The sequence below is a fragment of the Podarcis raffonei genome, chromosome 2 (assembly GCF_027172205.1).
Source record: "Podarcis raffonei isolate rPodRaf1 chromosome 2, rPodRaf1.pri, whole genome shotgun sequence".
NCBI classification, from domain to species: Eukaryota; Metazoa; Chordata; class Lepidosauria; order Squamata; family Lacertidae; genus Podarcis; species Podarcis raffonei.
The window spans coordinates 112290712-112309452 of record NC_070603.1 but is presented as its reverse complement, the minus strand read 5'-3'; the positions used below and the strand labels follow the sequence as shown (position 1 = coordinate 112309452).

General features: G+C 45.0%; 1 protein-coding gene across 1 annotated transcript in view; it reads right to left on the bottom strand.

The window, feature by feature from the left end:
• Positions 1-1242: 1242 nt before the first annotated feature.
• Positions 1243-18741, bottom strand: part of CLIC1 (chloride intracellular channel 1) — a 37577-nt gene continuing 20078 nt past the window's right edge. The window contains exons 2-6 of the mRNA XM_053379383.1: positions 5989-6098; positions 5713-5838; positions 4993-5099; positions 3368-3549; positions 1243-1621 (exon numbers count right to left, since the gene is read on the bottom strand). Of these exons, the coding sequence (XP_053235358.1) occupies positions 1460-1621; positions 3368-3549; positions 4993-5099; positions 5713-5838; positions 5989-6098 (687 nt within the window). The 3' untranslated portion in view covers positions 1243-1459. The remainder of the gene's footprint in view (positions 1622-3367; positions 3550-4992; positions 5100-5712; positions 5839-5988; positions 6099-18741) is intronic.

Sequence of the window (18741 nt, the reverse complement as noted above, 5' to 3'; positions counted from 1 at the left end):
TGAGTACGTCTAGCTACATCTGGAGGGCAGAAGGCTGGGGAAAGGTGGTACTTTGGATGCACCGCGTACCATGGGTACGTAACAGCAACAACCACCTTGAACCGTGGAATTTCCTACAAGATTTGGGAGACAGTGACCTGGTTTCCTACCCCCACCAATTAGCAAGGGGAAGGAAATCCTTCAGAAAGAGAGCTAAACCTTAAAAACAAAAAACTATTGGAAGTTTTCGAGGGCACTTTGGATTATTTAGTTATAGAATGCCTTGACTAAAAAGTGTTTTAATGTTATTTTAGGCATCATCTAGCTAGGGGGCAGAGTCCCTGCTCCTGCCCACCTAGCAGTTCGAAAGCACACCAGTGCAAGTAGATAAATAGGTACTGCTCCAGCGGGAAGGTAAACGGCGTTTCTGTGTGCTGCTCTAGTTCGCCAGAAGTGGCTTACTCATGCTGACCACATGACCCGGAAGCTGTACGCCGGCTCCCTCGGCCAATAAAGCGAGATGAGCACCGCAACCCCAGAGTCGGTCATGACTGGACCTAATGGTCAGGGGTCCCTTTACCTTTAGCGAGGGGGCATTATTCCCAATGCCACAGAGCACGTGGCTACGAACAGCCAAGGAAGGATTGGCGCAAGAGATTGACAAAAGTGACTCCTAAAGGCAAACTCAAGGAGCCCCCGTTTCATCATCACACCCAAGCGACTATTCTCCCCGTGTCCCCTTTGAGGGGTGTCTCCGAACAACTCTCACCACCCCTAAAAAGCAACAGCTGCCAGGTTTCTTAGGGAGAAGCCGTGACTGTTTAAAGTGGTACAATCCTGCTTTAAATGTGTAGTGCAGCCCAGTTGGGCATCTAACACTAATAATCACGTGGCAGTTAGTGGCTGGTGTCACACTGATAAAATCCGAGATACCGCTGATGTTTCTAGTCACCTGACCAGAAGCAGCCAACCAGAGTTCTTTCAGCCACCAGCAGCAGGACCAATCGGTGGGGTCCCTCAAAACTCATGGAAGGACCCCAGCATTCTAACCCAGTCAGTCTCCTTAATTAGCCAATCAGAACATTTCACCGCCGTTCCTCAAATACTTAATAAGATTCCTATGGTATGACCCTCAAGTCTCTCCATTTTGCATAACTACCCAATTAAGATTCCTCAATACTACAGAAGCAGCCAAATATTTCAGTAGCCATTCATTGGTTCCCCATTATTTTCAGGAGTGAGGAGGCAGGGAAAGCACTCGGGTTTAATATTTTTACAAATGTGTACTTTTATTTTATTCTTGTTCTTACTGAAATTCAAATCACATCCCCCCCCCCCCAGAAAATAAGTCATTCTCCCCCCTTCCTCCCCGCCAAACCTAAGTACATACATAAAAATACCCTTCAATGGGCCCAACCCCAGACCCCAATATCCCTGCCACGGAAACCCTACGTCCCTTTTTCCAACTCTCAGAAGTTTGTTATTTCAAAGCTTTGGCAACCAGCTCATAAGCTAGCTCAATCTCTTCGTCGTCTGGGCAGGTGCTGGCAAACTCCTCACGGGCGTAAGCATTCTTGAGATAGCGGTGGATGCCTTGGAATGCCTCAGGGATGGTAAAGTTGCGGTACTTCTTGCACACCACCTGTTGAGACGGAGAGATCAAACAATTTCAGCAACATGGCGTATGAATGAATCAGGCGGGCATGCCTTCTGAGATTCCACACAAGAAGGAATTTGGTAATAGGTGCAGAACTTAGAATTCAGTAAAATCAAAGCATTCTGCCTGCTTGTGTGATTCAAAACAGGACAGATAACATCTCACACAATACAGTGGTACCTCGGGTTACATACGCTTCAGGTTACATACGCTTCAGGTTACAGACGCTTCAGGTTACAGACTCCGTTAACCCAGAAATAGTACCTCGGGTTAAGTACTTTGCTTCAGGATGAGAACAGAAATCGTGCTCCGGTGGCACAGTAGCAGGAGGAGGCCCCATTAGCTAAAGTGGTGCTTCAGGTTAAGAACAGTTTCAGGTTAAGAACGGACCTCTGGAATGAATTAAGTACTTATCCCGAGGTACCACTGTACCCCTGTCCAAGCATTCTTGTTGCCGTGTTTATTAACATAGAAGGGACACAGCTAATGAGATTGGCTGCACTCCACATTTAAACCTGTATCATACCACTGTAAGAAGTCATGTCTTCCCCCAAGGAATCCTGGGAACTGCTGTTTGTTAAGGGTGCCGAAAGTCATAATAATATATAATAATAATTTATTATTTATACCCAGGCCATCTGGCTGTGCTTCCCCAGCCACTCTGGGCAGCTTCCAACAAAATATTAAAATGCCATAATACATCAAACATTAAAAGCTTCCCTAAACAGGGCTGCCTTCAGATGTCTTCTAAAAGTCTGGTAGTTGTTGTTCTCTTTGACATCTGGTGGGAGGGCGTTCCACAGGGTGAGCGCCACTACCAAGAAGGCCCTCTGTCTGGCTCCCTGTAATTTGGCTTCTCACAGTGAGGGAACCGCCAGAAGGCCCTCGGCACTGGATCTCAGTGTCCAGGCAGAACAATGGGGGTGGAGACGCTCCTTCAGGTATACTGGACCGAGTCATGAAACAATCCCTGTTCCCCTCGCAGAGCTACAGTTTCCAGAGCAGTTTTTAGCCATCAATGCCTGTGGGAACTGTAGCTCTGCTACACTCAGCAACCATAACAAACTGCTTTGAATGTGTGGTGCAGCTGGGGCCACTGTGGATGAAGATAATTTTTCTTTTCCCACTGTAGCTCGATTTCAAGAAAGACCAGTGATTTAATTAACCTCAAACTGCACCCAACAGCTTTCCATGCTTATATTTTGATAAGTTACCATATTTTTCACTCTGTAAGACACACTTTTCCCTCCTAAAAAGTAAGGGGAAATGTGTGTGTGCGTCTTATGGAGCGAATGCGCAGCTGCGCAGCTATCGCACAGCAATCCCTCTTGCTGTTCTGGCTTCAGGGATAGCCGCGTGAAGCCTCTTCAAAAACATTTGATTCAAAATATTTTTTTTTCTGGTTTTCCTCCTCTAAAAACTAGGTGCGTCATAGAGCGAAATATACAGTATTTAGATCTTGAAGTAGCCATCTACCCAGGTACTTAACAGGAGAAACTTTCCACAGAGATGCCTATCTTTTTGCCCTTTTGTCCTTAGAAGAATGATTTAAATTAAAAGCCAATCCCACGTGAGATCTGGCCAGGTTAACTTTATCACCTGAGTCTTGGGGAATCTAAAGTTCCAATTCCGCTGGGGAAAGCCCTCTTAACTCCCAGATTACATCCAACCTGCCTTAGGGGAGTTGGGGTGGAGTGGGACTGGAGGAGGAGCAAAAGAAGAGGTTTTCACCTTGACGATGTGAAGCTTGGGCAGAAGATTGCAGTCGGCCAACGTGAGCTCATCCCCATCAAGGAATTTGCGGCGGGACTGACCCTCGTCCTCGGCACTATTCTCATCCACCTCCTCCGGTAGCGGCGTTGTCAAATAAACATCCAGCACCTTCAACGCTTTCAGCAAACCTTTCTCAAGATCTAAGAAATACGGGGGGACGGGCAGGGGGAGAGGGGGGAGGAATGAATGGAACCATTGAAAAGCCAAGGAGTGACGAGGGGAAACGTCAGGAAGGGTTCAAGTAGCATCTAAGCTGGAAAGGGAGCCATTGGGATTTGAGGCAAGAGGGAGAGGCAGAGGGAGCCAATGGCATCCAAGAAAAAGAGAATGACAGAGCCAATGAGATTAAGGAATTAAGGCGCCATCTGCATTTCAGGCAGTGTCATACCACTTTAAATGGTCATGATCCCCCCCCAAGGAATTATGGGAGGTGTAGTTTGTTAAGGGTGCCGAAAGTCACCCTATACGCCTCACAGGTCTACAATTCCCAGAGTGGTTTAACGATTGACCCCTCTTTTCAAGGAACTTTGGGAATCATAGCACTGAAGGAGAAAAAGGGTCTCAGCACCTTTTTCTTTGGAATGGGGAGGTGGGAAGTCGTTGAATGTATGGGTATAATACAGGGTGGATTTGATTTAAATCAAATCGATTTAAATCACAATTAAAATCACTAGATAGTAAGACTTGATTTAAACTTTTTTTTTTACAGAAAGACATTTTTGCTGGTATAATCTTAATATTTACAACCAAATGAAGGTTTCATTTTTGGAATAATAAATTTTCAGAGTAGTTTTTACAGTTATATCAAAAAATACTGATTTGGTTATACTATTGGAAATGCATAGACAGGTCATTATGAAATTATTGTGAGGTTTAATAAGTTAACTGTTTATATTTGGACAACTTTTCTGCTGTGCTTTATTGGTAGGGGGAAAATAATCATTTCCATAATAACAATTTAAACAATTTATTTAACTGAAACAATAACATTATAGCATATGTATCCATGTTTGTTAACTGATGTGGTTAAACAATTAAAAAACAACAACCTAAGACTGAGTTTTAGCACACATGATAAACTTAAAACAAATCCTTATTTCCTGATGAATAGCCTTTGGACTTAAATAGAAAACTATCTATAGAATTTTTTTCCTCCAAAAGCATTTTATTTCTAAAAAATCCAATTTAATTTTAAAAAAATCAATTTAAAAAAATAATAATCCGATTTTATTTTATTTTATTTATTTATTTTAATCACTGCTTTTTATCCACCCTGGTATAATGAAAGATGCTAACATGGAAATGTAAAACCTGGAAACTTTAATAAAAATTATTAAAAATTAGGGGGGGGGGGTCAGATGCAATAACCTAGATGAATCCCGCCCAATTAAAACGAAGATGCAAGCAAGCAGCAACTGAACCCCATGGACGAAAGAAGCCAGTGACAACGAAAGGATATCCCAGTCAGTTCACTGAGAGGCCTGGGAAAGAAGGGGCCGATAGAATTGAAAAAATAACAAACTGAGAATCAAAACACCTGAGAAGAGGCCGCCCAGTGAAGATTTGGGGGCCAAGATACTCACTGGAGTTCTGCCCCGGGTTCGAGTTCTTGATATAGGCAGAGAACTTGGCAAAGACGTCAAGGCCAGCTGTGTTGGACTCGGGGTTATGAGCAGCCAACTTGGGGTACCTGTGGGAGAGAAGGCAGATTTATCATCAACCGTGAAGTGGCCTCGCTTCGTGGCGTCTCCCGCAACTCCTCCTAGAGACCCAGCAACCCCCTTTCCCTAACCAGCTCCCCCAGATCCACAAAAATTATTGAAAAGCATTGAAAGTGCTCAATAAACGGAGGTTCTGCCCCCTGCCCCCCAGCAGAAGCCTGCCCCCTTGAGGGGGCGATCTCCTAAAAAATGCTCATAATAATAATACTAATAATGGTTTATTTCTACCCTGCCCATCTGGCTGGGTTTCCACAGCCATTCTGGGTGGCTTCCAACAAAAGATTAAGAATACATTAAGACATCAGTCATTAAAAATGTCCCTAAACAGGGCTGCCTTCGGATGCCTTCTAAAAGTCAGATAGCTGTTTATTTCCTTGACATCCAACAGGAGGGTGCCACTCCCGAGAAGGCCCTCTGCCTGGTTCCCTGTAACCTTGTCACAGTGAGGGAACCACCAGAAGGCCCTCAGAGCTGGACCTCAGTGTCCGGGCTGGACGATGGGCGTGGAGATGCTCCTTCTGGTATACAATAATAATCCTTAGTATGCCCACAATCAGCTCAATTGCCTCAAATAATTCTTACTTGGGAGGGCAAAGGACCTCCTCAAGGAACTCTTCAATCTTGTTGGTGTCTGTATGAACCTCGGTCCCGTACATCAGGAATGGGAGCTGACCTCCGGGGCATAGTTTTTGCACCGTCTCGGTCCTCCTACAAGGAAGAGAAGAAGAAGAAGAACATATTAAGAGTGTTTGTAACTGCGAGAAGGACCCCGGAGCGAAGATAAGCGATGCTGGCCGGTGCGAGTCCATAGCAAAAGGGAGGACGCCCTAGGGTGTCCTTGCGGCAATTTCTACCCACCTCTTGGTGTCCACCGTCGTGACGTTGAAGGTCACGCCCTTGAGCCAAAGGACCATGAAGAGACGCTGGGAGAAGGGGCAGTTCCCGATTTTGGCTCCATCGCTGCCGGCCTGAGGAAATGAAACCAAAACATTGAGATCTAAGCCTCAATCTAACTCTGCCATTCTATAATTCAATGACTAGACCCGCCTTTAGCCTAATCCAGCTCATCTTATGTACATCATCATCATCGTTAAGTTGTGGGTGAACATATCAGACGACACAGCGATTCTTCAAACAGCTCTTGTTTATTCACAGGCCAGAACAGAACTGAACTGAAGGGTTCAGCCAGCCTGCTTATATAGAGCTCCACTAGAACACAACAGTAACCATTTTCTGTAACTATCCAATCACTGAACGTCACTTTCAATCCCTTATTTGCATATGTGGACCTGAGTGAAAACTATCTACAGTATCCCCCTGCTGGCCCAGGGTGAGAACTTCAGTACATAACAATCATCATCATTTATACCCCGCCCATCTGGCTGGGTTTCCCCAGCCACTCTGCTAGCTAACCCCACAGCCTTGGGATGGTACCCGAAACGTAGCTTAAGTAATTCTGGAAACGTAGCTAAAGTAATTCCTGCTGCAAGCCAGTGTTTGATAGACAGATAAAACTTTATTCACATTAGCCAATGGCCATAGCAACAGTAAAACATTACAGTATACGCAGAAAAGGAAGTTTGATTTAAGAGCACAATGTAAAGTCCTGAATCAGCCGTCAGTTAGTGGCCCTTCTTCTGATTGCCCCTGCTATGAACCTAGCAACCTTTGCTGTTATCTGATAGAACAATTTTGATCTGATAGGAGAAAGGACATTGTGGCAGTGGTTGAGCGCCCTGGGATGGTTAGTACGAGTGGGGTGTTTTACAAAAGTCAGAATCACAGCACTTTTTACTAGCGACTTGGCTTTCAGGAAGCCACAAAAGCATGTAGTAAAGGGCTGAGACTGACTTGCAACTTGAAATTCCCAGGTGTCAAAAAATGTTATTTATGTATGCCACTACTGTGGCCTGTGTTTTGTCAGGCCAGAAACTGGAAAACGAGCGAGGTCCCAACCTAAGAAGAATGGCAACTCAAGCCGACAGAATATGCGCAGCTTGCAGTCTTAACATATAGAATAAGAGAACAAGAAGGACATACGTCTAGAGAAGATTGGAAAACGTTTATTGAATGTATGGGAAATAACGGTGTATAGCTGAAAACGCTGGAAGCATGAAGACAAATTCAACGGCGCAAATAAGTTCTGATGGATGTAATAATGGAATGCTGAATGGTATAGTTTTCGTAAATTAAGCAGGGATTTATGGTATGTAAAATGAGCCATGGAAAGGGGAGAAGGGAAGTCACTGATATCTTAAGGATGTAGAAATGAGTACTTTAAATTGTAAAACTGAAAACTTAATAAAAATGAGAGAGTTTTAACCACTAGAGGGAGACAGTGGCATACGAAAGATCACAATACCTTCTGCCACAGTGAAATATAGTATTGGGCTCTTTGTGCTTACAAAGGTCACAGCCACCCAAACCATTTTTTTAAAAAAAAAGAAAAAAACAGAGTCGCCCTGTTCCGAAGTGGCTGTAAATCACAGCGCTGGTGATCAGTTGGCATGCTTTCTGCAGGTTTCGGTCTCCCCTGCAGGCTGGGAGCTCCTGCTGAACCTTGATCTCTGTTTAGCTTGCCACACAGGAGTCGCTAACTAAGCAGGTTTATCAACCGGGCTCTATACAAGTTCCTGGGAGGGCGCAAGCCTGCAGCAGGATTTCTCCTAGTCCAAAATGAGGAAAGACACGGGGGATCCAAGCGGCCAAACTGCACTGAAGGGGGCGCCTTAATGGCGTTGCTTTTATTATCTTTTACTATACCTGCGTTTGATGATGTACTTTAGATGCAATGTGCTCTCCTATAACAAGCTTAAAAAAATATTGAAATATTGTTGTTTAGTCGTGTCCGACTCTTTGTGACCCCATGGACCAGAGCACGCCAGGCACTCCTGTCTTCCACCGCCTCCCGCAGTTTGGTCAAACTCATGCTGGTAGCTTCAAGAACACTGTCCAACCATCTCGTCCTCTGTCGTCCCCTTCTCCTTGTGCCCTCCATCTTTCCCAACAACAGGGTCTTTTCCAAGGAGTCTTCTCTTCTCATGAGGTGGCCAAAGTATTGGAGCCTCGGCTTCAGGATCTGTCCTTCCAGTGAGCACTCAGGGCTGATTTCCTTCAGAATGCAGAGGTTTGATCTTCTTGCAGTTCAAGGATCTAGGAGTCTTGGTTGACCACAAACTTGACATGAGCCAACAGAGTGACGCGGCAGCTAAAAAAAGCCAATGCAATTCTGGGCTGCATCAATAGTATACCATCTAGATCAAGGGAAGTAATAGTGCCACTGTATTCTGCTCTGGTCAGACCTCACCTGGAGTACTGTGTCCAGTTCTGGGCACCACAGTTCAAGAAGGACACTGACAAACTGGAACGTGTCCAGAGGAGGGCAACCAAAATGGTCAAAGGCCTGGAAACGATGCCTTATGAGGAACGGCTAAGGGAGCTGGGCATGTTTAGCCTGGAGAAGAGGAGGTTAAGGGGTGATATGATAGCCATGTTCAAATATAGAGGAGGGAGAAAGGTTGTTTTCTGCTGCTCCAGAGAAGCGGACACGGAGCAATGGATCCAAACTACAAGAAAGAAGATTCCACCTAAACATTAGGAAGAACTTCCTGACAGTAAGAGCTGTTCGACAGTGGAATTTGCTGCCAAGGAGTGTGGTGGAGTCTCCTTCTTTGGAGGTCTTTAAGCAGAGGCTTGACAACCATATGTCAGGAGTGCTCTGATGGTGTTTCCTGCTTGGCAGGGGGTTGGACTCGATGGCCCTTGTGGTCTCTTCCAACTCTATGATTCTATGATTCTATGAGACTCTCAAGAGTCTCCTCCAACACCATAATTCAAAAGCATCAATTCTTCGGCGATCAGCCTTCTTTATGGTCCAGCTCTCACTTCCATACATCACTACTGGGAAAACCATAGCTTTAACTATACAGGCCTTTGTTCCCAAAAGACCAGAGGCTTTTTTGCTTGGTTTGATGGGAAAGGAAATTAAGATAAAGGACCAAAGATTATTCATGTATGCCACAGCTGCGACAAGGACTTCGTTGGCCCCAAACTGGAAACCACAAGAAGTTCCTACCATTGCGGAGTGGCAGTCGGAAATGATAGACGACATGGAACTAGCCAAACTGACGGGAAGGATTTGGGATGGGGACAACCAGAGATTCCAGGATAATTGAAGTAAATTTACTGAGTATTTAAAAGACAGTTGTAAAAACTTAAAAACACTAGCAGGACTGAAGTAACTTCTACAAAGTAAAATAAATAAGATGAGAGGATAAAATACGCGAAAGAATGTGACAAGGGATACCAGCTGAAGGGAAGGAGGGAAGTCATGGCTCGGCAGAGCAAAATGGTTTATATGTTGATGTATGTATGAAATGTATGGAAGGAAAGATTATGTAAAGAAAACAATAAAAATTTATTGGGGGGGGGGGATAGATGCAATGTGCGACCCAGCCAGAATGGCCAAACTTGGGGCAAGCCAGCACCTCTGGGGACAGTGGGCTGCATAGACAACAGGGATCTCTTATCAACAGTTGCCAAAGGGAAGAAGATCTCTTGCTCTAGTAACCCATACAGTCAAGGAGGAGATAAGATGAATCATCTTCCATGGAGGACTACGGCCACCAACCGTTGCCATGGGAACAGAAGGGCTTCCCCAAACATCCTCCAGAAAGTTGAGTTGTCACCAGCTTAACACGGTGCAGCCAGAATTCCTACTTCGACTACTCAGCAATGGTTACCCCTCAGCAGGCACAAGGGACAAGAAGTTGCTATAGAAATGCCCAAACAGAAAGGCGTGTGGAGCCATTCATCAATCAAAATGGCCGCCGGACTTAAGAGCTGCTCCGCAATGTCAATCGGCTGTTTGTTTGGTTTTTTTTGGCAATTCGCTATTCCCGTGCAGACAAAAACAAAACGAAAAACCCACATCTAAAATTCTTTGAAAACCTGACTCAGGTTGCAGAATACATTGTGCTGACGTAACCATCTCCATTTTTCGACTGTCACTGTGCAAGATATACTCAGGGTAGCAAAAATAATATAATATAATATAATATAATATAATATAATATAATATAATATAATAATATAATATAATATAATATAATATAATATAATATAATATAATATAATATTATAATATAATATAATATAATATAATATAATATAATATAATATAATATAATATATAATAAGGCAGCTCCTGCACCTTTCATATTTGTACAGAAGAGGGAACTCCAGTGCAACCTGTCATGCAAGCTAAACAGGGCTTTTGAGCAAGTACTAATAAGTTTGCTTGAACTTAAATAATTTGATTTATATCCTGTCCTTCTTCGCAAAGGAGCCCAAGGTGGCAAACACATCCTTGATAAAACAAAACGATTTTAAAGAAAACAAAACCGTATTCAAAAACCCAAAAAGTATCTAAAAATATTTTTTTTAAAAAAATTTAAACCCAATAAATATTTTAAAATTAGATTAAAAAAAAAACACCCAAAAAACTATTAAATCAGCAACAGGGAACTTGTGGCCCTTTACGTAGTGTCAGGACTCCAACAGCCATCAGCCCCAGCTAGAACTGTCGATGGCAACAGTGAGGGATGTTGAGAGTTCTAGTCCAGCAATATCAGTTTTCCCCATCCCTGTAATTAAAGGTGTGAGAGAGCCCTGTTTCCTTTTGCATCCAGCCAGACTGCCCATTTCCCATGACTCAACAGACCGCGATTTCGACGGGCATCCCAGCTGCATAAGAAGTTCCGATGGCAAGAAGAATCTGGCAGTCCAGAGAAGAAGAAGAAAAACCTTTCTCCTTTTTTTAACTTCCTAAATTTCCAAACAGAAAATTAGTAATTTTAAAGGGCCGCAAGCGCTTTCCCCAGAATATTTTGCATACCATATGTACCATACATTTTAAACCACCTTCCAAGAATCTTGGGAACTGTAGTTTATTGAGACTGCTGGGAAGCATAGCTCCGTGGCGGAGTAAACTACATCTCCCAGGATTCTTTGCAGGGAAGCCATGACTGTGCAAAGTTCTATAAATATATGCAGCCAGTAGCCCCACCAACGTTTCCACCCTAAATAATCCCCAGTGCCTTTTCCTAACCACTTTCTGCCATCGTGATTAATTGTTCTCATGGCAACTCTGCCCTTTCCTTTCTTCCAGGGACTAGCAGGTTTAAGGTTTTTTTAAAAAAAACAACAAGAAACCATGACTCTCCAGTTGCTAAATCGGGCGCAGAAACAAAACCGCAAACCCTTACATGGGAAAAAGAGAGAGAGAGATACGCCCTTCCCTGGAAAAAGATCAAGCAAGAATGAGCCATAAAAGTGATAAGTCGACTAGCTTCTGGAGAAAACATGTACACAAGGATGGAGGGTGGAGATGAAGTCACATGATTTCCTGGTGGTTTGGGGCGGCCAGCCTAGTCTGATCTGTAGGAGACAAGAGGGAACTCCCATGCTGACATCATTCTGAGACTTGGAAGGGTTTTTTTTAAAAAAAACCTAAGGAGATGTTCATTTCAGCCTTTGAACGGCAGCCAGGAAATTCCACTATGGGCTGTCAGAAGTTACTCAGCCGCCCAACGCCCCCTTATCTCCACCTAATCCATTCCGCTCTTGGAGAAGCCACGCTTCATCCATTGCCAAGGAACCCAGGAGTCCGGGCCACAGATATTCAACCCCACTCTAAGTAATTATGCCAGGAGGAGAGAACCCCACCGTCACTGGTCCTGCTGAAACGCACCCTGGAACTCTGATAAGGAATCCTGCTTGTCTGAATGGAGGGCACAGAAGGAGGGATGTGTGAGCACATGTAGAAACTAGCCTGCCCTACGTATGACAATTTTGCATTTGTCGCCCTCCTCACTTTTGCTCTGCCCTCAAAAGGCTGCCTGGGAGGGACTGTGGCCCTCAAGGTGGAGAAGGTTGCCCACCCTGAATTAGACCCTACTCCACTTGGGACGTGGCTGGCACTGTGGCGTAAACCACTGAGCCTTGGGCTTGCCAGTCGGAAGGTTGGCGGTTCGAATCCCCGCAACGGGGTGAGCTCCCGTTGCTCGGTCCCTGCTCCTGCCAACCTAGCAGTTCAAAAGCACACCAGTGCAAGTAGATAAATAGGTACCGCTCCAGTGGGAAGGTGAACGGCATTTCCGTGCGCTGCTCTGGTTCGCCAGAAGCGGCTTAGTCCTGCTGGCCACATGACCCGGAAAAACTGTCTGCGGACAAACGTCGGCTCCCTCGGCCAGTAAAGCGAGATGAGCGCCGCAACCCCAGAGTCGTCCGCGACTGGACTTAACAGTCAGGGGTCCTTTACCTTTTTTTGAACCACTTCTCTTGGGAGAACCCAGGAATCCCAACCCTTAATTTAACTTGCCAAATGCTACTCCCCTGGCCAGCACTTAGTGTAGCTGAGGAGTGGTTGGCAACCATGCTAAGGATGGGACTCCTACCCTCAAAGTGGGATACCCAGCCACTCTCTCTCTTCTAATCCCCTAAAAATGCAGCTGAGGAGACGTCTTCTTCACTACGGCTTATTCCCTTTCACAAATTCCTTCCAACCTTCAAATCCACTTGATCCCTCAAGCTCCTTTGAACCTGCAAAGGCAGCCCAGACCGTCAAACGCCCACCAATGAGACTGCCAGGTCCGTAATCTGAAAAGGAATCTCCTTCAGGGTGGAACCCTCTTCAGGCCCTAGGGCCACCGGGCAACTTTTGGGGGGCCACATCAGCAGGGGGCGGGGCCAAGGGCAAAAGTGGGTGGAGCAACAGATATGAATTTTTCCTTCCTCACAGAAGGCTGGTTTCAACAAATTTCTTCCTCCATTCAGGCAAGGAAGAGGCATGAATAGAGTTCAGGGGCCCATTCCAGCCAGCGATGACACCAGCATTTCTAAGGAAATGACATTTTGAGGGGCTAAATATAGGCAGAGGGAACCGGGGATCCCTATTTCCGTCTCTCTCTCTTTTCCACTAGAGCACACACACAGAAAAGACATTGTAAGGAGACTTTGTTCCCTTTGCTCTCCTCTTAAAGCCAAGCCTGCTGGCACTCTTCCCGTCTCTAACCCAATATTTATGTATTTGCATTTCGCACCATGACGAGAGCAGCCGAGCTTAAAGCACACGTACAACATCTCCTGCCTGAAAAAGGGAAAGGGGGTAAAAATGAAAAACTGGAATGACTTTCAAATTTGCCATCTCCCCTTCTGACCAGTGTTACAAACTTAGGTATATAAGCTAGGCCTCAAATGGCTCCTTAAACCAAGGTGGTAGTCACCAAAACAGAATATTTAGTTGCTATTTGGGGGCAAAACGGCTCTAAAGCCTTGTTTTCCGAAAGATGGACTGGCTGGGATTTGATTCTCTGTCGAACATCTGAGAAGCTCGCTCACAACTTTCCGACATCAAGCAAAATTTATTAATTGCAGTTGTTTTGGTAGGTGGCATTTTTATTTGCAAAATTGCTTTGAGGTATTCTATGGAAGAGATTCATAAATGGAATTCAATTAAACCGACCAACAAATGAATAAATATACTGTCTTTTTGAATTCCCCCAATATGGACCAACATAGCTAAATCTTATAATTTTTTTATTGGTAGATAGGATGGTCAGCTGTAAAATGAAGGTGGGGAAGAAGGCAGAGGGCCTTCTCGGTGGTGGCGCCCATCCTGTGGAACGCCCTCCCATCAGATGTCAAGGAAATAAACATCTATCTGACTTTTAGAAGACATCTGAAGGCAGCCCTGTTTAGGGAAGTTTTTAATGTTTGTTTTGTTGTGTTTTTAATATTTTGTTGGTGAAACCCAGCCAGATGGGTGGAGTACAAATAAATTATCATCATTATCATCTTGTATCTTTAATAGGAGAGGGGATTTCATCAAGGACAGCCTGCCATACAACTAGTAAAGGTACAGGATCCATTTCCCCTTTTGCATCTGGCTAACCTAACAGTAGACTTTCCTTCTTCCCTCCCCACCGCCAACTCAAAGAGCCCAGGACTCCAAATTCTAAGTCCTCTTTCCTGACCCCGGATTAGTTCAGAGTACACTCACGCTGGAATAATTTGCTGGGTTTGATAACGCTCTACCTCTGCCACAGCCTTTGGCCTAATCCAGGAAAGATACAGAAGCAAATCAGTGACAACAGACTCCAGCACACGCGTACAGTTTGCGAGAGCGTTCCTGCCCACACACGCGCACACACCCAGCAGCCGGTGCTCAGATCAAATGCAACCCGGACAATAAAAACAAGGGAATAAAAAGCCAAGAACAAGCTACACTGTGAGGAAATGGATTCCAGGGAACAGAGGGAGGGAGGGAGGGAGGCGCAGTTTCTGTTAGGTGCCACAAATATGCAGAATGCACCTGCTGATTCAGGGAGATCCAGATTCTGCGCTAGGGTTAATTAATGCAAATGGTGCAACATTCCAGAAGGTGTGTGCACACCTGAGAAGGATGTGGCAAGCTGAGGTGAGCGTCGCTGCAGAGCCCTGAAAGCAATGCTGCGGGGAGGACAGGACTTGCCTGCCGATGCAAATATCAGGGGCACTGCAGCCCTCTCAGGGCCTCACTCCGCAAACCCTTTCTGATGGTGTACACCAGGCACAGGCAAACTCGGCCCTCCAGAAGCTTTGGGACTACAACTCCCATCATCCCCGCCCACTGGTCCTGTTAGCTAGGGATGATGGGAGTTGTAGTCCCAAAACATCTGGATTTCCGAGTTTCGCCATACTTGGTGTACACGGAGGAGGATCTGCAGAATGCCGATCAAGGCTTCCGCCCAGAGCTGCCAACTTCATGATACGATAATTTTATTGTCATTGTCCCATACATAACAACGAAATTGAAAAAACCTACATCAGACATTCAAAAACCAACAAGCCTGCTATCCTAGCTTGGTTAACCCCCTAAAAACTCTGACACCCCATAATTAAATATACAGTGGTACCTCGGGGTTAAGTATTTAATTCGTTCCGGAGGTCCGTTCTTAACCTGAAACTGTTCCTAACCTGAAGCACCACTTTAGCTAATGGGGCCTCCCGCTGCCGCCGCGCCGCCAGAGCACAATTTCTGTTCTCATCCTGAAGCAAATTTATTAACCTGAAGCACTATTTCTGGGTTAGCGGAGTCTGTAACCTGAAGCGTATGTAACCTGAAGCGTATGTAACCCAAGGTACCACTGTAATATACTCCCACAGAGTATATTATGTTTAGGGAAGCTTTTAATGTTTAATAGGTTATTGCATTTTAGTGTTTTGTCGGAAGCCGCCCAGAGTGGCTGGGGAAACCCAGCCAGATGGGCGGGGTATTATTATTATTATTATTATTATTATTATTATTATTATTATTATTAATAATAATAATAATAATTACAGAGACTACCTTACACTGCGTTTAAAACCAAAATCGCATTTGGATAAAAACTGTTTCTCAGGCGGCTAGTCCTACTCAAGGTCCCTTCCACAACTTTCCATGAAGCCAGAAATCCTGCGAGGAGCTCACAGCTGCGCAAGAGACCCGGAAAACCGGCGTGCAGGTAAATTTGCTGCGAGCAAAGTAGCCAAATGCAAAAAGAAAAGGCGAAGGAGAAGATGCTCCTGTGCCTTTAATAGTTCTGTAGGAGAGGGAATCTCACCAGTGACAGGGGAGGCCTGGTTAATCAGGGCAAACGGGGCACTGGCCCACCAACCTCAGCCTGCCCGCACCTGGCTGTCATCTTACAAGCAGGACGGGAGTGGCACTATTTTGTCACCTCCCTCCTTCAGGGTTTCACTGCTGCCCCTGCAGAGCTCATCTTGTGCGAGGGAATTCCATGGTTTCTGACTGTGCCCTGTGAAGCATAATAATACCCGCCCTTTAAATAGCACTCTAGATACATTACCTTGTTGTAATGACACCTAGTAACAAAGGTCAATATTATTATCCCCTGCGCTGAAGACGAGGGTGGGGACCTGTGAGCAATCAAAAGTAAGCTTGCTTTATTTCATCTGAGAGGTTCCTGGCTTGAGTCCTTTCTCCCCCGCCCCCTCGTATATATTTTATTAAATTTTCTATTTTACTTTTTAGAGTGTTCATTTAAACAACCTTAAAGTATCAGTGACTTTCCTTCTTCTCTTTCCACAGTTCATTTTGCGTAACATAAAATCCCTGCATACTTTACATAAACTAAACCAATCAGCATTCCATTATTACATCCATCAAAACTTATTTATGCTGTTCAATTTATCTTAATGCTGCCAGCGTTTTCAACTGTACACAATTCCCCCCCCATATACTCAATAAACATTTTCTAGGCCAGTATTGTTAGACTTCTATTTAATAGTAATAATAATAATAATTTATTATTTATACCCCACCCGTCTGGCTGTGTTTCCCCAGCCACTCTGGACAGCTCCCAGCAGAATATTAAAAGCACATTAAAACATCCAACATTAAAAACTTCCATTCAGATGTCTTCTGAAAGTCAGATAGTTGTTTATTTCCTTGACATCTGGTGGGAGGGTGTTCCACAGGGCAGGTGCCACCACCGAGAAGGCCCTCTGCCTGGTTCCCTGTAACCTCACTTCTCACAGTGAGGGAACCACCAGAAGGACCTTAGAGCTGGACCTCAGTGTCCGGGCTGAACGATGGGGGTGGAGAGGCTCCTTCAGAGGTTGGATGGCCACCTGTCATGGATGCTTTTAGCTGAGATTCCTGCATTGCAGGGGGTTGGACTAGATGACCCTCAGAGTCCCTTCCAACTCCACAGTTCTATGATTCCTCCCCTCTACAAATTAAGTTGCTAGAGCCAATGACCCACGCTAGTCCTACTTAACAGCAGACCCTGAAGTTAACAGACATGGCTAACTTAGACTCATTACTTTCAATCAATCGGCCTACTCAAGAGTAGGAGCTTAGTTGGGCACAACCTGTGATCACATGCCTCCGTGGCATGGTCACATGTCTGCAGAAGTACTAAAACAAAAAATGAAAAGGTCAGATTGCAGCTAAAAGAGAAGAAGTCAAACACTGGTAAATTGCAGTGCTGACCGTCATCTGAAACCAGGACTGTTGACAGTTTATCCCCCTAACTTCTTGGCTTCTGTGTGATTAATGGATTAAGTTAAGTAATTTTAGCCGTTTATTGCAAAACGCCTCTTTTGAGACTGCTTCTCTGAAGTCTGACATGGATTCAAAGAAATCTGCTTCAGACTGGCTTCAGGCCAATATTTGCAAGGTCTGATCCAGCAGGAATCTTCTACAGTGGTACCTCGGGTTAAGAACTTAATTCGTTCCGGAGGTCCATTCTTAACCTGAAACTATTCTTAACCTGAGGTACCACTTTAGCTAATGGGGCCTCCCGCTGCCACCACGCGATTTCTGTTCTCATCTGAAGCAAAGTCCTTAACCCGAGGTACTATTTCTGGGTTAGCGGAGTCTGTAACCTGAAGCGTCTGTAACCCGAGGTGCTAGTGTATCTGACTTTTAGAAGACATCTGAAGGCAGCCCTGTTTAGGGAGGTTTTTGATGACTGATGTTTTAATGTATTTTTAATCTTTTGTTGGAAGCTTCAGGTTACAGACTCCGCTAACCCAGAAATAGTACATCAGGTTAAGAACTTTACCTCAGGATGAGAACAGAAATCACCCAGCGGCGGGAGGCCCCATTAGCTAAAGTGGTACCTCAGGTTAAGAACAGTTTCAGGTTAAGAATGGACCTCCAGAACAAATTAAGTTCTTAACCTGAGGTACCACTATAATCGTTTTCCGTGCTGGGAAAGACTTCCTTCTTTAAGGAGAAAAATAGGCAAAGGTCCATTTTATAGGTAGGGAATCCTGCGTGCATTTCTAGTTTTCCGCCTTTACAGAGCCCCTGCAAAATGCACTCAGCTTATCACCTGGAAGAAGATAACTTCCAGTGAGTCAGACCACTTGGATCATCCAGCTCAGTTTTGCCTCCACTGACTGGAATCTGCTCTCCAGGGTTGCTGCAGACCTGGGACCTTCTGCCCTGCAAAGCACTGAGCTACCTGCTTGTTGTTGTTGTTTAGTCGTGTCCGACTCTTTGTGACCCCCTGGACCAGAGCACGCCAGGCACTCCTGTCTTCCACTGCCTTCTGCAGTTTGGTCAAACTCATGCTGGTAGCTTCGAGAACACTGTCCAACCATCTCGTCCTCTGGCATCCCCTTCTCCTTGTGCCCTCCATCTTTCCCAACATCAGGGTCTTTTCCAGTGAGTCTTCTCTTCTCATGAGGTGGCCAAAGTATTGGAGCCTCAGCTTCAGGATCTGTCTTTCCAGTGAGCACTCAGGGCTGATTTCCTTCAGAATGGAGAGGCTGGATCTTCTTGCAGTCCATGGGACTCTCAAGAGTCTCCTCCAGCACCAGAATTCAGCTACCTGCTGGAGACTGCCCAAAGCCTCTGCTGATTTTCTTCTCCCCAAACTCTCCTTGCCTGTGCTTGCTGCTCTCTCCTCTGAATTCAATGATGGGGAAAGCAGCTGAGAAAACAGCCCTTCCTTATCATTACCATATATTCCCTTTGACTCTGCCGAGTCTTGATTTCCCTCCCTCCCTGCAACTGGTATATTAAATCCATTCTTATCGCGCACATTATTCTTATAT